Source organism: Hylaeus anthracinus, unplaced genomic scaffold, assembly GCF_026225885.1.
Source record: "Hylaeus anthracinus isolate JK02 unplaced genomic scaffold, UHH_iyHylAnth1.0_haploid 11989, whole genome shotgun sequence".
Lineage (NCBI taxonomy): Eukaryota > Metazoa > Arthropoda > Insecta > Hymenoptera > Colletidae > Hylaeus > Hylaeus anthracinus.
In genome coordinates this window covers 4,978,864-5,005,695 of record NW_026534337.1, presented here as the reverse complement: position 1 = coordinate 5,005,695, position 26,832 = coordinate 4,978,864, and the positions used below count along the sequence as shown (strand labels likewise).

At 34.5% G+C, this 26,832-nt stretch overlaps 1 protein-coding gene across 3 annotated transcripts in view; it reads right to left on the bottom strand.

Annotated features, from left to right (window-relative positions):
- The window catches only part of LOC128888002 (uncharacterized), a 170,876-nt gene that overhangs the window by 25,785 nt on the left and 118,259 nt on the right, over positions 1-26,832 (bottom strand). For all 3 annotated transcript variants that reach the window (XM_054144568.1, XM_054144567.1, XM_054144566.1), the window contains one exon: positions 459-779. In XM_054144568.1, coding sequence (XP_054000543.1) covers positions 459-771 — 313 coding nt within the window. In that variant the 5' untranslated portion in view covers positions 772-779. The remainder of the gene's footprint in view (positions 1-458; positions 780-26,832) is intronic.

Here is a 26,832-nt window from a genome sequence, read left to right as displayed (position 1 = left end):
TTCCAATTTTGACGAATTACTTTACAGTCTAAATGATTATACAAAGAAATATTTTAGAATTTTTCGTTCTCTTCTACTCTGAAAACACATTATGATGAGTTTTATGATTTTATGAAAATACAATTAATTTTCATTTGGAAATTCTTCTGTAAAATTTAGAAAAGACTCAATCCTTAAGAGAAGACATTCATTTCTTGCTCGATAATCCAAGTAACCTACTAATTTTTCAAATAAAAACAATCACGAGGCCATATCGTCACCCGTAAATTTAAAACGATGAAAAGTTCAACCACGTAACGAAATAAGAAGTCTCAGACTGCATCATCGTACTGCAATATCGAGCGTAACAGTGATTTGAACCGCGATACGGGGGAATCCTGTTTCGGCGACGCTTTTGCACGCGAATTAATCGATCACTGACCAGTTAATTGACACCGACAGATTCTATCACAAATTACCTCGCTGTTTCTCGGGCTCGTGTTCGACGATGAACGCGGGAACGGCGGTGACCATTTGATAATCGGCCTCGGCGACGTCTTGCTCCTGGTCCTGCTTCGTGGCGAGCAACGCCTGCATGGCGCTGGCGTCTCCGCAGCTCCTCCTGGTGTACTTCGTCCTCGAAACCCTCAGCAGGGCGGCTGGGCCGATACCCTGACAGTTGTCCCGTGGCGTCGACGTCCCCGGCGGCTCGTCCAGGGTCGTCGGGCTGGACAACGAGAGCGCGACGTCGTCGGCGCTGTGGCGCCTCGACTTCGACAGCCGCTTAAACATCCTTCCACCTGGAACCAAACGAAAATCAAAGATGTCAGTGATGGTTGCTTTCGTGCACTGTTTATTTATTCAAAGGATACAATATGGAAAAATACGATATCGTTGTATTTTAAAAGAGAGGTAACGACAGAATTGGCATCGAGGAGCAGAAGTGACAATAGAGTTGACACTATCAATTAAAATCTTTTTAAATAATTCATTGTAGGAGCCGTTCACTGAACGAATAGATTAACCCCATCAGTCACATGAAAATTGTAACATTACTGACGATTATTTTTTGGCAATTTTTTTTTATTAATTTTATATACCGTTAGATGAAAGTTACATTTGTATTTATGTATATTTGCATATTTATTTGAATTTATATTCTAAAGGAAATTTTAAAAAACAATGTACATTATTTCATCGCATTTCTCACCTTTTTATTTTATGGAGTTAATCGATTTGTGCAATGAACGGCTCATAAATTTCTAAAGCGGACATAATAATATGTCGATTATTAGAAAGTTTCAATAGAGAGAAATTGTATAGTTCTCTTTTCTGATTTTTTAACATATGTATTTCTATGTATACAATTTTGATTCGTTTGCACCATCTTCATCTTAAAAGGATCCATCAATGATGTATGCTCCCCTGTAACATTTACGTATTCAATGGAAATGCGACATCGTTGTACTATAAGAACAACCCATGTCTATGCATTTATGGCAAATGGAAATATGAAGAATTCTCTGAGAATTTGCACAAATGCAAAAATATATAAAATATCAATAATAATATGCATGTTATACCATTTAAGAGATAAGACATGCACTTCATTTAAGTCTTTTTCTGTATCTGTCGAAATATGATTTTAAAGAAATAATTATTAATACTAAAATGAACGTCTCATACTAACAAATGGGAAGCGCCATTCTAAAAAAGTATCGTCTCAAGAAAATTTAAATACACTTATCACTAGACTGCGGATTTATATGCATTTATAGAAAATTTGAATGTGCAAAAAACTGCAAATTGGACACAGTATATAATAATATAAAGAAGTATTGAATAAAAATTCATATTATCATATTTGCCAAGTAAAATAAATTCCTATTTAGGTTCAATTTTTGTAAGTACGTTAGCGAACACTTTATTTCGCAACATCCGCAGTCTATTCATCGGCAAGAGTACACACCTGCCCAATTAACTCCTACTATATACTTCGATCAATTCCAACCTCATGCATCTCGAAACAGAGGCAAAAAGATGCCGCCTTCGTAACGAACACCTCAATGAAATAAAACGAAAAAATAGTCTTCGTGGCCAAGAATAAAGAATAATTAAGAAAATGAGCAAACGCTGATTAAGAAAAGAGACAAAAGGAATCACAATTCAATTCTTCATTATCGTCAAATAGGCAGGACGCAATCAGCCTAGCTACGAAACGCAGACTGACTTTCGTCCCATTTGATTTCAGCTAACGGTCGCGTGATTACGGGTCAAATTCTCCAGGAACGTCTACAGATGGAAAAAAGGTGCTCGCAAATGCATCTTGAAATTTACCTCTGCTCTAAAAAGCAACGGGGAGAAAAACGCGAACGAAAGGGGGCACGTATTCGTTGCAACGTAGTTGCCCGATGGAGTTCGATCCGCAAGTTTCCAAGTACGATTTACCGTTCAATCCTTCGCGGACGGTTCACGCAGCCGATACTTTGTGGCTTTTTGCGATCCGAGGGGGCAGCAATGAACTCGGCATAAATCACCAACCGATTGGGGCCGCGCTACGATGAACTTCATGCCAAGAAACAGTAACGCATTTGTCAAACGGTCCAAAGTTGATCGAATATAATGTTGCGTTGAACCATCAGTTTACGCTAGTTACTGATGGTTTGTAATAGTTGTCTATCAGTTCTTGCGTCATTTGATAGCTTTCGGGTTCCTTTGCTATGTGATTTTGTACGTTTTTTCTGTCGAAGGTTGCAAGATTAATCAAATATAATATCGGATATTTACATAAGTGTATACTGAATATGTCTTATAACAATTTTATATTCAGTTAAACTTACAGGATTTGATAAATGAAGATATACAAGATCAGCAGGAACCAGAAATTATGAAACGTTACGTGTAGTACATGGCTGGTAAACAATTCTTATAAAACATATTGAATATGAATTACTTATGGTCGTATCCAGTATTACATTTGGTTAACCTTGCAGCATTGAAGAAACGAAAATATACACAACCACATAATAGAAGAATGATGTATGTACAATGATTAACATATAATATATATGGTCGATAGACAATTATTACAAGATTATCCAAAATGAATTACTTACATATGTACGTGTACTTAAAATTATATTTGGTTAACTTTGCAGCGTTTGACAGACGAGAACAAACAAAATCACATAACAAAAGGAATCAGAAGTTATCAAATGTTGCGGAACGCACAGCTGATTGACAATTATCACGAAATTTGTAAAATTGTTAAAATTGCAAAGTTAGCTGAATATAATATTGTATACGTACATAAATTCACACCGAATACGTATGCCTAATAATAATTATTTATCGACAATGTGGTATACGTCATGCAATAGCTTTAGTCTTTCAGTTGTGTCAGTGTATATGTTTTCATTCCATCGAACGCTGCCAGAATAGAATATGAAATAAAACTGGTTCATAAATTCATGGTAGAGATCCGATGCACTTTTTAAAAACATTTAAATTTATGCGATTTATACTTCATGTTGAATATGCCTCTAGTTCTTCTGCGTATGTGCCATTGTGTTTCAAGAGATTAATTTTAATTACAGGGAACCTCGTAATTTTGAACAAAATGTGAAATTCTGCTGACACTGTTCTAAGTCCAATTTTTAACTCAGCAGACATTCATTTCAAAAACGTCCTACTTGGCTTCCTTGTACTCAATTATTCAGCGTTGCTTCGGTATCTTCCGGCTTAATCAGCGTGAAAAGAGACGTCGTTGGTCGAAGAAAGTCCATTTAACGAGAAGGTACCGCGGAGAAGCTGGAAACTTTTTCTTGGATCATTTGCTTGTTCCGCACCGCCAGTTCCTCTTGGCGATGCGTGCACCCGTATACACGCTTCGTCATAAAGCCAAGAGCAAGAACCTATTCAATGAACTTCAAAGGTCGTGTCGAATGGAACGACTCGAGCGCGTATGCAACCCAGAGACATGCCAGGATCGTAGAAATATTAATGTTTCGTCGTTGCGTGCCACTCTAATTATACTAGTTAAGCGTAAGTATTAAACAGGAGTTCCTTTATACCGGGGTCACGGTTTGCGAGTGCTTACTCATTCACAGCATGAAGAATGCAATAGCTCGTTGAGTATTCGCAGGAAATACAATCGAATCCTGTCATGATTCCAATTGCATTGAAAATTATTTACGTTAAAATCGTGTAGAAATAATTGAACAGATTATGAATTGAATTTGGTATCATGATTCTTAGATATATAATGTTATGAGATACAAATTATTTACAAAATTAGTCACGTTAAATTTATGCGAAGATAGTTGAACAAATTTTTAACGTAATGTGGTCACATTAATCGTAAAATATTACCAATAAATAGATAATAGGTATTTGACTTTAGAGATGTAAGAGGTTGTAAAGATTGAATAGAATGTGAATTGAAAGTTTGTTCTTAATATACGATTTAGTTTCTCGGTTCAATTTTTAAATTATTTAACACAAACGCCAGATTTAAATTCCTCAATTCTATAATTAAGAAAATGTTAAATATGAAGTTATCTAAAGAACAATATAAATGCAATAATTTTTTAGAGAAAGTAACAGTGAGTTTGTAATAATTTTGCGAATACGTTACAGTAAAATTAAACCGAAAACTTTCAATAGCATCGACATATAATAACAGGGTAACACTATTATTGCGTTCTTAAGAGACTGTGATCGAAAGATTCAATCAAAAAACGGCAACATCGTTTTGTAGCAAAGTCGATGCTAAGAGAACGATCAGTTGAAATTTGATCGTGTTTTGATATTAAAAGTGTTTCACCAATAAAATCACTTCCGTTTGAAAGCAAGAACGAATCGATGCATTCACCACAAATTGCAACCTACGGCCGAGAAAAAATGAAAGACGCAGGAAGAGGAGATCCTCGGTCACTCACCGCATTCCACAACTATCAGATCCAATGGTAATCACACATTTAGATTTTTGCAATATCCTTTCCTCGAAGAAGGAAACATTATTTCATGTAAATAGTTTTTAAAGAAAACGTTATACGACGTCGTTTTCATTAACACCAATTACCTATATTTTTTGTAAAATTTACCACTGTACGATCTGTATAATTAATGCTTTTAATTATATTTAGTTGCAATTTCTATATTTATAGTTCAAGAATGCAGTTTTATGTAATTACTTGTACCCAAGACATTACAGAAAACGACTTCTTTCAACATTCAACAAACTAGAACCTTCGACGTCCTAATATAATCTATAACTAAGAAATTTTTATTTCATGTTCTTGTAGCTATACACATTTATAATTCGAGCCTTATTAAATCGTAATGTCAAATAAACATTCCGCGAGATAATTTGTTTTCGAGTCACGCGTTTCTGAAAACTATTCCCTCCATCGTCCAAGAAATCAGAACTCTGCCTTAAATCGCGCAACGTTCTCCTCAACCAATTCACTCCACATTCCCCGAGATAAGACCGGCAGTTTAGAGAATCCCTCGATACAACTTTACAGACCTGTCCGATATGAACAGCAGCACCTCTACGTCAGACGTGGCGAAAACGAGCGAAAAACGGCGGTCAAGAACGCGCTGCGAGGTCGCGGCCAACAGAATGTCCCGTGTAACAGTGCCATTACGGCGATCGCGGGATATTATTTTCGAGCGGCGGTAGCGCGACCACGCGGAGAGCAATTAACTACTCTCTCGTGGTCGGCTACGAAGGTCGTTCGCATTATTTATTTTCCCTCGCCCAAGGTCCTCAGGTTGTGCGGATGACGCGCCTACGGCGGCTGGAGTCTATGCACTAACAAGGGCACGTTCCGCAAAATGTCTCTCTCTCTCATTTTGACGCGTATTTGCAAAATTGTGACATATGATTCCCTATTCTTATGCATGAAAATAGTGTCAAATGAAATTTATTCCAAAAGTCAACAAAATCTCAGAAGTAAATCATTGTTCATCAAATCATTGTAAAGAATAGTTTGTTACTAAAAATAATTGTTAATGTTCCAATTATAACGAAGTAGAAGTATAGAAAGAATATGAAGAGCAAAAGAGGTTTTATGAGACACCACCATGACCCAACAAGTTTCCCAGTGGCGCCACTAGTTTGCGAGCACACCGTCCGCAGAAGCGTTTGTGGTACCTAGCATTACTCTGTGATTCATATTTATGATACTGGTGAAGTAAATGAAACACCACATAATGTTATAATGTGACAACAGATCTAATTCTCATGACTCTGAAACTATGTATCATTCATCTACGTCAGAGGTTCCCAACGGAGTCGGTATCGCCCACCGGTGGGCGTTGAAGAGATCTAAGGGGGCGCTTTTGGTCGAAGACTTTAGGGGACACTGAGGATCAACTGTCGCCTCCTGAGCAATACTCGGAAGAACGCGCTAAAAGTTTGATTAATGTGTACTAGAAATCTTCGAACGCATGTTTTAACAAATATATTCAATGTTCAACAAATGTTGTAAACGTCAGTGTAATCAACAATTTAGCAACAAAGAAAAGAAACAGATTGTCAATAGTGGAACGGGGCGATTTAAGATTGCTGATGACAAATCTGACACCAAATATCGAAAAATTATTGTCGTTACACCAAGCTCAGCCTTCTCACTAATAATATTATATTCATTTTTTTAACAATATATATTTGTTTATTAAATTTTAAACAATACATCAACATGTTAATATCTTTCAATAAAGTAATTTTAATAAAAACCGGTCCTTGTTTTGAAATGTATATATAATGTAGTAATATAGTATATTTCATCTAAAAGAGCCGCCGTCGAATCACTGTTTGAAAAAATATATATATACATGTCGAATTGAGTAACCTGCTCCTTTTCGAAGTCGGTTAAAAAGGGGGCGGCGGGCCAAGAAAGGTTGGGAACCTATGATCTACATTTTTGAACAATAATCAATAATGAACAATATTTTCTTTTCTTGAGAGTAATTTCACCACGTAAATTTGAGTAATCTTATCTAAAACAAATATGTATTCCTCATCTACATACATTTTTTTTATAAATCATCACAGATTTATCAAAATGGAAGAGGAATTACGTAACTGTTTTCATCAATTTAAAGATATCTCGCGTTCTCCAGCACTCCCACGTATCCAAACTGCCTCCGCTCGCTTGTTCTTTTCTTCCCTCGTTTGCATTTGGTGTCATCCGACACTTGCCCCTCTTTAAAAGAGCCATAGCACCGAGGGAATCGTCTTCTGTCCCCAGTTTACTCGTGACGCTCTTCTTTCGATGCGCTCAATTAGTTCCACGAGCGAGAAGAAAGCGAACGTCGAGCACCTCGTCGTCTTCGACGTTAGCTTCGTTCTGCTCATCACTCCTCAGCGTTCACCAGCGTCAAGACGCCCCTCTTGTTCACGGTATGTGCCAGTTTTGCTCGTAAACTAACCGTTTTGCAGTGAAAGTAGCTTGATTTTATCAACGAAATCGCCGTTCAGGAAGAGGCTGTTTTAACGAATGCGAAGGGGAACCGTCAGCAAACACTAGACGTTCTATTCTTCCCGCTAGCGAACACTATTGCCTCGGCCTTGCGTCATGCAGGGTTTTTAGGCAACTGAAACGGACACAATAATTGGAGTCGGTTATTGCTTGTAGTAGAACGAATTACGTACCTTGCGGTCGAATCGATTATTTTACTTTTTTTCTTGTCCTACCATTTAGATTATGTAAGACTCTTCAGGTTGAGTCATCAGGATATTCAAAAAGTTTTAAGCAATGTCGTTTTTTAAGTGGCAAAAGGAATGCGATGGAGAAAAAAACTGCATGCGTTTATACGTATATGTAAAATTTCCGTATATGCATAAGTATATGTATTTATAAAAGTTCAAGGAGTGTGTCTATTAAAATATGAAATGTGTGTATGAAATTTAAGAGAAGTAAAGTATTTTTTGAAGAAATTTAAGAATGAGACTTCTTGTTTATGATACGTATAAAACATTTTTTAACGGAGATATTAAATGTCTATAGAATAAATATTTAACATTTTCTTTTCATTGAATCAACGAGATCCTGTATGAAATCGCTGAACTACTCCAGAATATTTCCCCAGTTTTCAATGCTAACCAATTTAATAGATTTAAATTTGTTCAGACAATAAAATGTAAAAACTGTAACAAAATATTTGTCAAGCTTTAATGTCATAAAAGCTTTTGTGTTTCTATAGTTTGAATACTATCTGGGTTATTTTAAATATTGTAAATATATCTCAAAATACTGTTTGCAGTTATTTCATTCTGTATTTCATTCGCGTATTGATCCATAAAAGAGGCAGACCTGTCTGCTTCGTTTTGCAGCGCGAATTTCAGTCGATTGAGTTTCACAGATTCCGGAATTTTGCGCAAATTAATTGGAAACTGGACCGTTCGAGTTAAGAACTGCGATTTCGATGCATGCATCGTTGCTTCACGGAATCGTGACGAACACACGCCAACGGAATTGGATCGAAACCGTCATTTCGATGGTGGTATAACGCGAGCGTGTTCGTACTTCATAGCTGAAAAGCAGAAAAATTAAAATTGAAAGTGCACCGGGCCATTACGGCAACCAGGTGAACGCCAGACGCTCCAGGTTTTCTCTTTACAGTTGGCAGCGATTCGACCAACGATCCCGTAAAACATAATCTACATTGTGATCGATAATGGATTCCTTAATGAAACGACTGGGTGAATCAGATATTGCTCCCTCTGCGTTATGCAACAGTTTAAATTGCGGTAAATGAAACCTCTTCGTGCCTCGCGGTGCATTCTGCAAAATTCTAGTCATTTTTCAGCTATCTACGATCGTTTGACTTATCCTTTCGTCCCATTTCATGTACAATACAGAAACATAATGGACACGATTAATTTTATTTTTTCACTCGTGTTTATTTTTCATTCGCCTTTGAATGAAATTACTATTATGTATTTCTTCTACTTTTTATGATAATTTATGGTTCGAGGCTTAATAAATAGACTACAGCTTTTAACATTCTAAAATAAAATAGCTGTTTAAATTATCAAAGAAATTGAAGTTTGTTAATGTTACATTCATATTTCATATTGCTCTAATATAATAAAATATTCGTGAAATACGTTTAAAACAGATTTAAGAAACTTTCTAACTTTTATATATTTTATAAAGTTTAAGTGAATTTTCTTTAACTTTCTGAAATATCCTGAAATATGATTATCTATAACGAATATTATATAGTGATTAAGTATTGTATGGGCCTTAAATGCTATGTAATGTTTGAGCCTAACATTACAATAATAAAACTTATAAGATTTAATCATTGAATAAAATTCACAAAAATAAAATAAAATTAATTTGACAAATAAAATCAAAGAGTAAAAATGTTTTTCTATACTCGAATAATTGATTTCCTCAAGCAGAATATTAACAACAAAAGTGAAAGAATGTTGCTAATTCGTTATGTTGCACTGGTAACAAAACATATTAACCTTTGTCTAATTAACACAACTCGTTAACGATGATACAAGAAGAGAATTTTTCACGTCATATGTTTAGAATTTTTGCAAATACATTGAAAACGGATGTATACGTATAATTCTAATCTTTCTAAATCTTTTCTATGCAATGCTTTTCAGAAACGTGAACAATCGTACGTAACTCGATCTTTGACACACGAATACGTAATTTAAATAGAGTTTCGTAATAACTCAAAAGATTGTTTCAATTTCTGCAATTGCACTGTCGGATCGGAGGTTTCTGCACAAAATTATGGGTCAACGTTATAAAACTACACGTTTGATTCCACGTGTAATTTTGCACGCCTCTTTTACGGTTTCTCAACATCGATCCTTCTTTTTCAGTTATATAGTTTTCGCTCCTTTACCGATCCTTGCTCTATCACGTTTCATTTTAGTCGAATGGGTAATGCATCGATTGCCACATCGATTTTCGTAATTGGAACTCGAGTACCGTGCCATTACTTTCAAGGTAATTTTAGAAAATTGACGTAAAGGGATCTGTTAACATTTAGCACATGGTATATCGATGGTTCTAACTATCTTGACATATTGCACTCGAGCCTTTCTTTGGATGATAGTTCATTCGTCTCTCATTAAACGATATCTCTGCTATTTTTGTTAGAATAAGTATCGAGAGGGCGTTAAATACTGTAGTAGAATTATAAATATATTTTGTTTTCATTATATATTAATGAAATTATCGTATGTATATACAAAATTATTATACATTTTATTATATCTTAACAGAAACAGTTAAAAATTATTCTGAAATTCAATTCTGTTAAGAATATCTTAGTTAGAAAAATAAATTATTTATTTGTGTAAGAACACGATAATGTGTAAGAGAAATTAAAAATGAATAATTCAGAAATTCATTTAGACTAAAAACTCTTACCACTGTAATGAATCAGAGTATTCAATAAGGATATTCAATGCGTTCCAAATTGACATCAGGGAAGTTCTGCAACAAGGTTGCCCGGCTTCTTGCTGCCTGACTGAAGAGGACAATCGTCGATCATCGTTCGACCATCAACAATGTCAGTGCTCGTTTTTTGTCAGGACGCCAACAGGTTAGACGCTTCTACCGCGAACGAGGAGACTCGCGGCCCCTCCTCCTGGCCCGCCAATTAACGCATATAAAAGATAATCGCGAGGACTCGTTAATTCGCGCGGAAACCACCTGTCGCCCGTTCGAGGATGGCGTTTCTTGCGCTGGATGCTGGCGAGGCGACGTGTGACCAGTCCCTTAAACGTATATCGCGGGATCAGGGGCCCATACGGACCAACATTGGCCAGGAAATCGACGCACGGCATCTTAGGCAGGGGAGACAGGTACGCGACGCTCTTCTGTTGCGATAGAACACGCGGTGAGGACTATGGTTGCGTACGACGGAAGGCTTTTAGGCGATTGAGACGTCTGTCGCATCGAAGGTCTCGATTATCTGTCCCCCTTTATTTTTATTTCTATCGTTTCAGACCTTATGGTAGCATTTACGTACACGATATTTTAAAGACAAGTGTTTTTCTGATGTATAGTATGCAGAGGTATCTACAAGACCGAGTTATGGTTTCTATAACAGCATTTTAATTGTACAGTCAAACCTGTTTTTGTGCGGTCTGGTTTTATGCGATTTTTTTGTGTGCGATCTGTTTTGTGCGAATTTTTTTTTATGCGGTATATGAAAATAATATAATGTAGATTTGAATTTTAACAAACGCGAGCACATAATTGCGGTCGATTATTAATAACTTACCGACCTTCGAAGTGCGTGCGTGCATACACATCTTTTGATCATTAAGATAGGGTTAATTTTCAATTGAGATTAAAGGTAAATTAATTATTTTTTTCTATTTAGATATAGTTTTTTTATGTTTTTTATTTTATTTTTAGACATACGTACTCCCTCAAAATGAATATTTCCATGTGCAACTTTTTTTATGCGGTCCCTTTCCAACGCATACAAAAATTTCTTTAATATGGTATGAAAAATTATTTGTTGTAGCTATTTATGAAGTTTCTAAACATTTTTCTGTGCGTTTTTTTATACGGGCTCTATCTACCGCATACAAACAGGTTTGACAGATGATAGTATTCAATGAATAAAACTAGCTTCATGAAAAAATATGTTAAAACAATATAATAGTAGACATTATTAAATAAAACTAGTTTAATAAATACCTGCCTCAAAATAGTTTAGCAGTAGTCAATAAATAAAACCGGTTCGATGGACAAAAACGAATAAAAATGGCTTGAGTAATAAACGTGTTAAAATAATGTAGTAGTGGTCAATGAATAAAACTAACTTGATAAATAAAAGTATTAAAACAATGGATAAAACTGGATGGCTAAACGTGTCGAAATAATGTCATAGTCATAAATAAATAAAACTAGCCCAATGAACCAATTGATGTACCAATTAATTGACAATAGAAAATTGAAAAATATTCATCTTAAATATTTACTGACTATCTTTTACCCACCTAATTTCGAGCTACACTTCGACAAGCATTCTTTTGGCAAATATTTATTTTGACCTGTACTCTACCATTACTTGTCTGATTATAATGACGTCGATCATAAAAATCAGCGAAACAGGTGAGCCGTTTCTGACGTTCAGAGGGGTCGTTCGAGCATCTTCGCTTCTCAGACACCTGTCGCAGAGGACAAAGCGGTAATGAGGGTCACCTTTGGATTCGCGTTAATCCACGAGGCTTATTCGCCGTTTCGAATGCGTTTCGCGCGAGCGGAAGCCGATTCGCGCCGCGAGCGCGGCTCAATCGCGCTTTTCACACCTTATTAACGGGCAGAGCTCGCCATGAAAGTGGTTGCAGCCAATCCGTATCCGGCTCTATCATTATCAAGTGCATCACCTTCTCCTTCGGAATTCTAGAGAAGGCGAGTTCAACTATTAGAAACCCTGATCGAGCTGAGATGAAAGGATAAGCCGATTCGGCCGGTTTCGTTCGATATTCTAGTGTTGAGTCCAGACAGATCCGGAATTAATAGACGAAGATATTGAACGATGAGGCGCTTTGATAGACAAAAAATGAGAATTTCTCATTGTTTGGTTTCTTTTTATTTACGTTGGTCGAGTCAGACAATCCGATAAAGTGAATTTACATATTAATTTTATTTGAAGCTGTACACGCCTCGATTGTTGTATCGATTTTCAATATTCTACATGATTAACACATTCACTGCCAACTACGAGATATCTCCTAGTTCAAATTGATCGCAATTACTCAAAGGATGAGTTTATAGCCTTTTAAGTCACGAATTATTGCAAAAGAAGATCGTAAAATATTTTTTTTACTCCAAAATCACAGTAACATACAATAAAATTATATTTATTATCCAAGATCTGTGAATCTCGCGGAGTAGAAACGTCAAGTGAATTATTATAAAATGTAATATTTTTTATATTAATACTTTATAATAAAAAATTGTTATATAAAGCTTAATGTAAAAATCACATGAGATTGAACATTGATACCTAATGGCATAACTTCGCTTTCTATTAAACAGGAATTGAGATCGGAAACAGGAATCCTGTTCCAGTATTCATTCTTTCACGACTTGGTCGCTATAAAATACGGCGTTCATAAAATCTTCGAAAATAGGTCGCTAATCACCGCGAGGAAACGATTTCTTTCTCGAATCATACATTAAGAAAGAAAGTCAATTTCACATTCCATTAATTGACATCTCATTCTTCCTCGATTTCTTCGCTATAAAGATGAATGACTTCGATAATAACATTCAAAAGCTTCCAAAAGTGTAAATTTACTGCTTTTTCCGGCGAAAAAAATAAGTATCCATAAAGTACCGATGCTAATTTCGTTTAATAGCGACTACCACTGAATATTTTTTATCTTGTGGTTCATTAAAGGATTTTTGAAACCATTAATTCGTCAATGAGATCAAACTAACATTTCTACAATTAACAGGTCAATGAACAGGTTCATTAACTTAACATTACTTTTTACTACATAATAATTTCTTAACACTTTATCTATGGGGAGATTATGCATAGGATTTTAAATCTAATGTTTATCTCTTGGAATTAACTGTATTGTTGGTTGTCTATTACAGTGTTCACTTTGGGGAAACAAATATGACGTTTAATATACCTTTAATAATATAAACAAGTTAACATTATTACATTATTATATGTTAATGTAGAGAATTTTCTTCCAAGTTGTAAATTCATTCCAAGTAGAGCAGTCATTGAAGTATTAAAATAGCACACTTCAATTTTAACTCCCAGGATTTTCAGACCTTCAATTCTTTCAATTATTATGTTAATGCGTTCAAATAGACAACTTGAAAATGCTGCACTCTTCCAAGACAAAGAAAAACGAATTTCTTTCCCAGAAAGAAATTATAAACCACACGAAACAAATTCTTGTAATAAAACGAAACGAAGCCCAGCCTCACTTTCTGTCATGTAATTAAAATTTTCAGGAATTCCCTTCCCATGAAACAACTTTCCCTCAGTACGATATATCAGAACTTTGATAGATCGTCCGAGATCGAGTCCTAATATCGGGTTACACCTAAGCCTCGAGTTTCCTATTAATTAAGGCGCGCCAATGGAACCGCGCGTCAGGAGATATCGGCGCGAACGATTAAAATGCATTAACTTTCAGACGCTAAAGAAAGGAACACGCTGCGCACGGCCGAGTAAGCAAACTTACGATACGTGAACGCGTACTACGCCCCAGGCTGGAGAAAGTACCCGCAGTCGCATGCAGGAACTGCACACGCTTCGCACGTATGCACTTTTATGCGGACGGGGGAATATTGCACGGTTTCACGTAACGCACGTGCCGCAGCGGGCAACGCGAGAAACGTCGCATCGAGCCAGACCCGTGACAAGCCACAGACGTAAAAGTAGAAAAACTTAAATTAACTCCTGTAATACTTTGTCTATGTGCAAAATAAGCGAACACGTGACGAGACCATCGACGACGTTTTCTAAAGTCTGATGAATAATGTTAAGCAATGTAATATTTCATCTGTTACTTGCAAGATGATAGACATCCTTAGTAGAATAAGAACTTAAATTAATACCTGTAACATTCTTAGCCGTTCATTGCACAAATCGATCAACTCCGTAAAAGAAAAAGTTGAGAAATGCGATGAAATAATGTACATTGTTTTTTGAAAATTCCCTTTATAATATAAATTCAAATAAATGTTGTAGAATGCATAAATACAGATGTAGTCTTCATCTAACGGTATATAAAATTAATAAGAAAGAAAAATATAATCGTCATGTTACAATTTTTATGTGACTGGTGGAGTTAATCGATTTCCCCAGTGAACGGCTCATTTCATCTTTTACTTGCAGATTAAATGTCATGTTGTAAGAGTCCAAACAGAGCGTTTACAAAACTAAATTAATTTTTGCAATAATTTACCTTTTATTTACAAAATAAGCGACACATTATGAACATATCAATATCGAAGAATCTTGTAATATTTAATCTATTATTTATAGAATAAACTTCATGACATGAAGGTATCAATAGGAGTGTCCTTAAAAGTATACAGGAATAGTAAAATTATAGTAAAAGTACCTTAAAAGTATAGTGAAATTACTTCTTGTATAGTTCCAAATAAAAATTGTTGATTACGGTCACTGATGGGATTAACATTGAATCGACAGCATCGATACCAGGGAACTAACAATAAGTATCATTTTACAACTAAGTATCATATCGTCTTAATTATGTGACTATAAAGCGGAATCGATATCTACACGGAAGTACCGATACGTATCGATTACAAAGAGAAAATTCTATTCTTACTATTATGATTATTAAGACTAATGCTATATATTATGTCAATACTGCTCGATACTGTATGTAGACGACAAAGTAAGAATATACAGAAATCCCTTGATATAACGTCTAATTGGGGTTTCGACTTACCTTTAATACTCATCTAATAACCTTTAACGAGTGATGAAAAGTTTCACTTTAAGAAACCTAACATTTATCGTTCATTGCACAAATGAATTAACTCCATAAAACATAAAGTTGAGAAATGCGATGAAATGGTCTCTGAAATAAATTATTTATTATTCAATGGCCATAAAATTTTGTCGTTTAATGGTGTAATCTTTATTATTCAGGAAAGTTATTATAAATATAAAAAGTTATGACTATACCAAGTGCTTTGACATGCTTTAAGACTTTTCAAAAAGTGGAGTTAATCGATTTGTGCAGTGCACGGCTCATACGTAAAATCGAACCATGAAGGAACTGTTCGTTCCTAAAAGACGCAGAAATACGGAAACATGAGAGACTTAAAACTTCTCGGCGACAGCGTAGTTACTTGGACTACATTCGGTCGTTTCTAGGATTACGGTGGAATTGGAAGAGAACGTTCTTCAAGTTCGATTTAATTTACCGGTACATTGGGTTCCCTTTTTACTGAGTTTCAAGGAAACTATATGTGTTTCCGAATCAGTCGGGCAAGTCGGTATTTAATCACGTGCTCTTACGAGCAGAAACTCAATGTTCACATAGATCTTATATTTCATTAACGCGATATATTCTTTCTTATAAGTTACGAATTAAAGAAACGAATTTCTTTTGAGATGAGATAATGTTCTTAATTCTTGTGAGAATTATTAATTACTTTAGTAACTTTTTTGAGTAATACGATTTTTGTGACGGAATATGAATATTTCTATATAATAAAAGTCAACTCACAGATTTATATTAATTATAAGTGGACAAACCTGCAACCCTTATTTTGTCCTGTATTGCTAAAACAGATTATTCATAAGATTCTATCTCTATTATTTCAGTACTAGATCCATTACTTATATAATCTACTATATTTTATATATATTATAGTCATTATTTACCTTCTCTTTAAATTACTTTTTAAATTTGAGAAGGTTAAGCACTTTAATCGAGGCACTGCTAAACGAAAAATATAAGAATTGTTTTCACTGCCAGTGGAATTACTAATTTAAATGATAATTGTCTATAAAGAACAACATGAACATTCATTAGAGAGAACAAATTTTAATACAATTACAGTCTGCGATTTGTAGCTAATATTGCAGTAATTAGAAGATCGTGCTACGAATGCCACGTTGAAACTGATTTCTGCATCAGATCAAAACGTGATCATTTCTGTGTTAGATTAGATGTGATATCTTCAAATGAAAGCGAAAGATACTATCTTCTTTCATTCGTAATAAAAAAGTAGTACCGTAAATGAGGATACGATTACACTTTGAAATTTCACGATTCGCGATAAACGAAGGTTAATGAGAATATTCATACAATAATTTTACATGTGTCTGCACAACAAGTTCAACGTCGTATAACTTATTAACACAATAGTAAATTCGATAGGCACGAGCAGTTTTTATACTGTAAGGAAAAATGTAAGATTCTATTTACTATGTCAGCATTTGTATTTGAACTCTCAGGTGATTTGATAGGTATTTTATTACTTTTTTTTCGCAAACCTACGTTTTCGACATTGTCATTTAATCAATAAAATACCTCTCAGGTGATTGGTTGCTGGTATAATAAACCACTTTGTAACTATTTCCGTAATAAAATGACCTATTTTATAATTATTTACGAAAAATAATACCTTTAAATTGTATTTAAATTGTAATTGAATTTATGAATATTTCTCATAGTTGAGTTTATATACCCTATGTAAATGTACAAGTATTTTTGGTGTGCTCAGTAATGTGGATATTACATATAAACATGATTGTACTACAATAATGTGTTAATAAACTCGTAGAGGTTAAAAATTTCACCTGTCACGAAATCGTGTAAACTATTTCGAATAAATTATAACCACGAAGGGTTGTTAGATATTGCCAAACATTTCTATATAAACCCACTAAAAAATCGATTTTTATTTCCGCTGTGATCCTCTATGAATCTATATTCTTATTTTCTATAATTCTACTCGTTTCTAGATCAGTCGGACGATAACAGTAATTGATCACACGATGTTCCGTACCTCGTTTAAACTGTCCAAGCCTCCGGAACAAGGGAGAAATCTTCCAGTACGTAAGTTTTATTCGTTCCTGATGACTCTCGGAACGCGACACGCGCCAAAAGTGCGCTCGTCTTCAAATTGCTGCAGCAACAACGATAATCAAAGACTCTGCCGATGTTGTGTCGCAGTCGACCTCGACTATGAGATTTCTAAAGAGAAGAGAAATCTAGGGAGATTTTATCACGGAAGTTCAGTCCTTTATTCCGGGGGGGATGATAAGTAGGACATCCTCGAATTTCTATCCTGCTCGGGTGTTCGCGTACACGGCGTGTAATCATCTTTCTCTAACGAGTCTCTTTTACAAGAGAAAATTACAGACTGGGTCAAAGTGTAAGCGCGCTCGAAAAATCGGTTACGTATTTGCAGTGACATCTTGCACAACGCAGCGTGAAAAGCCACTTTGCTGACTCTGCTTTTAAAGATCATTTTCAGATTAGAAAAGGTTAGGAGTATGACAACTATTATCGATGTTAATATAGTTTCATAACTCGTAATGAGATAATAAATGACAATGTCAAAAACGTAGGTTTGCGAAAAAAAAAGTAATAAAATACCTATCAAATAAAAGAATTTTTTTCAATTTCATGCAAGCAAATTTATTGGCAGCGGTTTCGATTTCAGAGTTGAATTGTACCAAATTTTTAATTGTAAGTATGAAAATAATTTTGATCTATTTGAAAACCTTATATCTGAATCAAAAATTTAAATATATTATATTATATAAAAAATGTTAATAAAAGGAAGAACCATTAATTGTTAAGCAGAAAGAAGTGCGAAAAATAGACTATCAAAATAAATATTAGACTTGGATAATATTCGGATTGTATGTGTCGCGTGTATGGATGTGTGTAATTATAAATTAAGAATTTATCAGTTAAGTGTAGTGTGTAATATATTGATAATAGTAAGGTAAGTTACAAGAAATATATAGATAGAACTGTTTTTACGAAATTGTTCTAGTTTCGTTGTGATTCCTTATTAGGAAAGAGTAAAGAAACTAATAAATACAAAGAAAATCATTAAACCTTCCAAACAATGTCAAATTATTTTTATAGAAATCGATCATCTATTTATCACCCAACGTGCACAAAAATACAAATAAATATTCATCCCTGTGCCACTTAAATAGTTTCTGAATAAAATGGTTAACAAGCAATACCTTGTCGTTTATTTGAAATTTATCTTCACGTGATCTTCACGTAATTCAGAAGGCCAAAAGTATCCAAGAAGAAGACGTGTAGCTAAATGATTTGATTAAATTTTGCATTCATAAAAGAATGGATTTCTTCGAAGATTCCTATGTTTTTATGAAATATGATGGCAAAATCAGACAGTAATAGCGTATATTATAATCTGTCTTCCTCGAGGAAATTAATAGCTCATGTAATAACAGAATCGGTATGTAAATGGGTAGATAAATAAATGTACATGCGTGCATGAAAGGCATTTATCGGTAGTCATTATTTTTCTACGGCGGTGACGTGTGCCAGACACGTTCTTCATCGATTCCTTTCACTGTCGATAGATCTCGCGAATTCGCGTACGATACATTCCGTGCACGATTACAGAGAAACAGGAAGCACGCGACCTTGCATTCCTCGCTATTTCTTCTTACTTTAATAATTCATAAGGATTTTTTATGAACTCGAAACGGTTGCTTCTATAAACTGAGCTGCGTGTCAGAATACGAAAATGCGTGAAAAATCCTTAAAAACTAAATTGCATTAGGTAGCAAAGTAGCAAAGTCTTAGAGGGGGATTTTCATTAGAAGTGTTAACAAAATCGAGTGTTTTTTATTTTTATTGAATTCTCAGAAAGTGAAATTGTTTATTAAAGGTATTTTATTCGCAAATGGTCCTTTTACTCTGATTGGTGGAATTCTTGTGTGTAGCTACATTTTGTTGTATCCTTTTTATAAAATAAAAAATATTGTTCTGTCTTTAGTTTCTTTGTATAATATAAGGTTTTGTGTTGGATTTTAACACTAAAACTACCAAACTGGACAATTTGACTCATCTACTTCCTTCTTAAAATCACTCAATTATTAATAATAATTTTAGAGTAATTTTTTAGGACAATTTTGCTCCATCTCCCTTTAATTACAATGATATACATGTATGCGTAATAGGTATGGTCTGACTTCGGTAACCTTAGTGTTGAAAAACATGAGGACAAACAGAAAAGAAACAGGTATTCATAAGAATAACTCTATTAAAAAGAAAATAGATCGATTCGTCAGAGATTACCTTTTGAAGCATTGACAAATAACCTACACGATGTTAGAAGCTTGTTACGCTCAATTTTGTTCCTGTCTTTCCTTTCTTTTCCCCTCGTGTCTCTTTCTTACTTCCTACTCCCCACTAATATATCTTGTACATCTTTCACACGTGTTTTCACACATTATCATATTATACGATCGCTACATTATACTAATTAGCAGCCAACGATGTAATTCCAAGCATTCCATTCATCTTTATTAGACTCTCAAGTCCCCTGGTCCTTAGACATACGAAAGTATTTAGTCCTACAATACAGTGAAACAAGAAATATTTTAAGGAGTGTTACACGTTATAAGTATATTATGATAATTTTGCAATATATACATGTACAAAATTTCAAAAATAATAAAATGCAAGATCTTTGTTTAGAACGCTTAAAATATTTATTACGAGACGTTCAATAAAAATTCAGGCAATAAATGCGCCCTCGAATGGCTACTTTTATATTCTTTAAATATTTAATTGTAAAAAATTTCAATGATTACGTTATTAATAGCTCTTCTAGAGATGATTCCTTCTCGGACATTTCTACAATTAACTCCAAATGAATATTTACATCACGCTTCGTAAAGATAGGGTGTTAACGACCAACGACAATAATTTCTATGCAAGCCCACGGATGTGAACGCCTAAACATCGATTATCGCCACCGTTAAATCGAAATTGATGCTTATAGAGTGATTAACGACGCATGGAGTATTTCACGCATGCCATTCATCGGAAGATGGAACTTATTGTCGGCTTAGCATTGTAAATTAGGCTTTCTGATTTGGCGGCGTTTTTGCACGCAGAGCAGATATTTCTCGTCAAGGCAGGGTTCTAATTTTTTATTATCTGACATTCTCTGTAACCTTGAATCGTTAAAATTATATACTCGATGGTTTATGACGACATTCGAAGAATTAAAAAAAATTACAGTTCTCAGAAGAGTATGCTGCAAATGTCGGAGAATCGTAATTTAAAATTAAATGTAAGATAGTAATCTTTATTTGTTCCAGCGATATAATAAAATTGCTTGCTTTTAGGTTTTTCTTCTTTGGTTATGTTGAAAGTTGTCACGTTGAAAGGTAAGTTAACTAAGTAGAAATAAAATAAGATTTAGATTAAGTTGCAAACGATCTGGAAATAGAATCGAACAAAATATATTGCTTGATTTAATAACGAGACATTAGCATTAGTCTGATACAAGTACAAATCGACATTAAATTTAAATTTGATCGTGACGTACAATTTCTAAATTACACGTACTCCTGAAAATGACTCATGGATTAATTTGTTCCTCTATAAAATCGACACACTGCCTTAAATGTTTGGTTACAGAGCACCAATCAGCATGAACGCCCCTTTACATTCAATTACGTGTTAACATGAATTCCACGCCGCTGAGAAATGAAATGCCTTCGGTCACGGTGTTCCTAATCGCTCGTCGGCCAAGGAATTCCCTCGAACGGTTGTTCGCGTAGCTTTGGTCGATCCATCGATAACGAATTTACTATTGCTTCTGTCGACACTTAGTATTCTTTCGTTCGGTTCTATTTTCAGGTGCACGCTAACGACACCGATATTTCTTGTACGTTACAACGGACACGGTAAACGGCTTAGGTTACCTGTTCGTTTCTTTCTTGATCGACATTTTTTTCAACCTGTTCAATCGCGTCGATGAGAAAGTATAGTGGAACTTCGATCGTTAGATTTGATTGCGACTGTGATCGAAACTTGGAGAGAAATTATATAAACTATTTATTTAACTGATATGTGAATTATATTATTTGTTCACACGTATAACTCTGTGGTAATTTAGTAATTTTATTAATTTATTCATTTAATTGATAGATATGATTTCTAGGAAATATATTTGTAGTATATCTATAAGTATGCACTACTACTTTTTTAAGTAAAAATTGAAATAAATGTAAACATTAATGAAACAAAAATACATTTGTGTAAATATAACTATAAATAACCAAGAAATAATTTCTGTTTCAAAAGATGAAACAAAATTATATATGGACCAACATCCATAATTGGAGAAAACATCATAAGAAACTGTCGCTAATAACCAAAGGTTGATGCGACGTTAAATATGTAATAAAAAAAAAATCATGCACTAGAGAATTAAACAAATTCAATTTAAAATTAAGTTGTTCCACATGATTGAATAAATACTTTCTTTTTAATACAATATCAACCAATAGAGAAGTCAATTCATCGTATTCATCTTTCGAAACTGACTATCTCTCATTCTTTGACCGTTGACTTTTTCTACAGTCTATTCCTGACTGGAGTTTCCTTGGGAAAACAACGCAGGTGATCCGATCATGCCGCAATTTGCACGTGAGCGTTCAATAGATACGTCGAAGTTGGTATGCGCATTGTGGGCCGAGATTCAAACGCATTCCTTGCACAACGTGCAATTTAAGTGGCGAGTGATTGATATAATGCGACACATGTAATTTACCAAGTATCAATTCTGAAATGACAAGCTCTATTTTTCGGTAACCGGTAATATAAGTGTGTATTGATCCAAAACGGAGAACGGCAAACTTCATATTTAGTTAACATATTGTATAGAATACATTGTTTTAGAGAATCTTTGTTTGCCATTTATTGATGAAGCATTATAAATTATATTGGGTTGTCCGGAAAGTTCATGCCTATTTTTAAGAAAAATTCAAAGGCACATTTGAATTTTGATGTATATTTATTGAATTATATATGTATCATCTTGTTCCACAACCTTTCCACCTCTTAAGGAATGTACACATTTTATTTATTTTCAGCCATTCCGACATATTCAGAACTGTATCGCCTGCTAAAAATCGGCATGGACTTTTCAGACAGCCCAATACAATCAAATAATATCTCACTTTCCAAATAAATCGTTCTAAGGAGCCTGCATTCTTCATATGCTGATGAAATAATATAAATAAATAACTTTGAATGTGTTGATTGATAAATAAAAATTGTAATCTAAATTATTGGTACAATCAAATTATGTTTCACAACAAACAGAAATGGAACGACAAATATTAATATTTATTTAACTATGATCGATGTAAATCTCAACGTGAAATAAGCAAAATTGTAAAGAAACATTATGCATTAATGCAGAATATTCTTAAAAGATACAGAAACGTAAATGTCGTCTGAAATGAATCAAAACAAAATAAAGCAACAATTTTAAATGATCAAAAATTATTACTTTTATCATCAAACTAAACTATAATTATAAAACATAGTTGATATGACATCTTCGGTTGGGAAACACAAATTGATGATCGAGTCGGGCAATGTTTTTTGTAGTTCGATCCGCGGAGCATGTATGTAACTCAAGACCTTCGTGTTCGCGATATTTTTACAAGCAGTGCAACATTGCGACCGATACGTATGTAGGTGCGAACGGGCCCCGATCCTCTGGACACGTTATTACACAGGTAATACACCTGTTACCATACGCGTTGCGTAAGCCTCTTCAGACGCGAACCCTCGAGTTGAGCTGGCCGCAAGAATTCCGAGTACATACTTTCACTCCTAGTCGCGGAGAGGAGGTGTCACGATATACGCAGCATGACGTTCGACAAGGAGAAGGAGAAACATTTGTTGCATACCTGGAGGCCAGCCAGTTAACCGGCAAAATTAAAGTGAAATTAATCCATGAAAAAGTACGGTTCGGTGCGCTATCAATGGAACCATGAATTCGGCCCGTGCGCGTTGTCTACTTCACTGCATTCATAATTAAACACACTTAGGCAATCTAGAAACACGACTACCACAACAGGATACAGGAATTTTTCCAGAGTTCTTTTAACGTTTGTGTTCGACATAACAGCTCCGTACGATTTTGCGAAACTTTTCACAGGTAACATGTTCTGCAATTAATATTATGGCAATTTTACGAGCATTTAATTTTTTACAGTTATCGTGTTCTTCAATTAATATTATTACAATTTCGCAATTATATAAGTACATTTGAAAAATTATAGAATGCAAAGTGCTTGCTTAGAGCTCCTCGAATAATTTTTACAGAATTTTTTATAATATCTAAATATATAATATATAGAAATATATTCTAATATTAAATGATGATTGCATTTTTGAAAACCAAGAGTTTTTTAAATTCATTTCAGTATTGTTAGCAATGAAATAATTGAAGAAAAAAAACTCAAAGTACAAAGGCCAAATAGTTACGTTTGATAGTTCGTGTTAATGGCGATAGAAATGGAGAAATAATATTATCAATAATAATTATTGTTTCTTCTGATTTGTAATTGTATCCAGCGATAAAATTGGTATAAAAAGAATGAACTATCAGACTTCTCAAAGTAATATTCTTCTTCAGGATCGCTGCTCGGAAAGTTCAATATTTAACATTTCTCTAACACAATACTAATATCGAAGTCACGCTCTGTTGACCACTGTCATTTTCTTGTCGATACCTAAACGTAGGCGTTATTTTTTCATCTGCTCCGCGGTACAAGTACCTTTGATAAAGGCAATTAACATTTACCAAGAGCTTTCTTGGAAAGCAATAAAAGCAATATATTATTCTAAAACTCTCGTGAGTCACGCGGAATAATATGACAAAGATATATGATCCAAGATCGTGTGAAATTGAATAATGATAACGAATCGTTTACTACGTTGCAATAAGAACCTAAGTACGTATCTCGGATAGCCGCGTAAGTCAACAGAAAATCACGTTCAAGTGTTGAAAGTAAAAGAATTCGCAAGGGGGTTCGGAATGGATTGTGGCCAGAGCAAAAGTGGCCGCAGGAAAAGGAAAGAGATAAATAGACTATTTATTGACGCAAGCTGTTGGTATCTAGCGACGTAAATCGGCAAATAATGCAATGATAAAAAATTACTCAAAAGGATCTATGGATGACGTGATGCAGAACCGCGTGACTAATCTGCGTGAGTAATTTCGATTAAGAGCAAATTATTAGGCAATTCGACTGTGCACACAACGCGCTAAATATTTGATACGTGGTTCCGGAATTGGTTACGAGAAAGCACGCGTTCTAAACTATTTCTGGTGCTCGCAGAACAAAGGACTTGAGCTCTATAAAACTGTGTGTGCTACTCTTCTTCAGAGTCTTTTTTTAACTGACCAGTAGATTTTGACCATATATTTCTAGTTAGTTTATATGCATATTATTACCAGTGTTATATCTGTTTAGTTTGTTCCATCGTTTATATTAATGTAAGCTCTTTCTCATCTATTTTATAATTTATATATTTTTTTGTACATTATATGTTTTTACCAGATTTAAGTTAGGTGATTTTGTAGCATTCATGAAAGAAAAATAATAATAAATGCAAAGTAAAATAATAAATTCAACTATTGAAACGACACAAAATTTATGAATGACCGGGAATTACTTTGCCTAACTAATTTTGTATACAAAAAAAATATGTGTTCAAGAGTATGTAACAATGATAATAACTATCTATTAGATAGTAGAAATTTCGCCTTTCGATTCAAGTTTTGTTAAAATCGAATCGGACGATTCCACGCCGAGCGACATGGTACAATGAGGGTAATATTTAATAATTGTATATTTAAAAAAAAAACAATTATTTAAGAGTATCTAACAATGATAGCAACTACCTATTATATAGTAGATAGATAGTAGAAATTCCACCCTTTAATTTGAATTTTGTTAGAATCGAATCAAACGATTCTAAGCCGAGTTAAGCACTTCAAAGTCACATATATTGTTATAAAAAAAACAATTGTTTAAAAGTATTTGACAATGAATAATAATTGAGCCTTTTAAATTGAATTTTGGTAGAATTGAATCGGACAATTCCACGCTGAGCTATGACACCTCAAAGTTTCTTATTTTATAGACATATAGCGTCTATATACATATAGCGTCCTTGCAAGGCCGTTCCAATTCCGAGAAATACTAGTAAACATTGTAGTATTTCCTGGAAGGAACATCCCTCGAAATTCCGTGAGGTAATAGTAAACATTGTAGTATTTCCTGGTTGGAGAATCCCTCAAAGCTCTTTGAAAGAGAAACATTTATATCCATTTTTCCTGACGATCGATTTTTATGAAATTTGTTATACACGGGTTTTTGAGGTCGCTGATTCCAAATCTGAACTCAAAATTTACAAATTCAAAATGGCGAATCCAATATGGCGGACAAAAATACGAGAAATTGATTCAATTTGGATGAAACCTGGTATACAGGTGTTTTTGGGATTGCTAATTCTAAATTTGAAATCAAAATTTAAAAATTCAAAATGGCGGAAACAATGTGGCGTACTAAAGTGCTAAGAAAGATTCGAATTGAATGAAACTTGGTATACAGGTGTTTTTGCGGTCGCTGATTCTATGTCTGAACTCAGAATTCAGAAATTCAAAATGGCGGATCCAATACGGCAGCACAAAACGTGAAAAGTGATTCGATTTGGATAAAACTTGGTATACAGGGGTTCTTGTTGACTTTGATTCCAAATCTGAACTCGAAATTTGGAAATTCAAATTATATAGCAGTATAGCAAACCAAGTATTTTGATAATAAGACAATGCAGAATGCAAATGGCAAATGACGATTTGCACGCATTGTTATTTCAAGTCAAGCTGCCTACCACGCTTTCATTCGCAATACTATTCCTCTTCAGTTACGCCTTCATTATTTCAAACAAAAAGAAAAAAATACCGAGCTCCGCATTCTAGTACACCAGGCCCCTTCGACTCCTCATAGTTTCCCCTATTGGGCATGACATAACGTACTACGAGGTTCCTTTAGCTTTCCCCGACCCTCGTCAAAGCTTGATACATCTATAATTTTAGATGCTACACGCCGCGAACTACGGAGTACAGATGTTCCCGTCCCGAGCCATTATTTACATAATATCGTCTCGTCGTACAACGTTCGTCCATCCACCTGTGCGCGATCACCCACAACGCGTCACAGGAAAACCACCGTGTCGCGTTATTAGTTTTAAAAAGGATTTAGAAAGGAGCAACGATCCCGCTACGTCCCCGA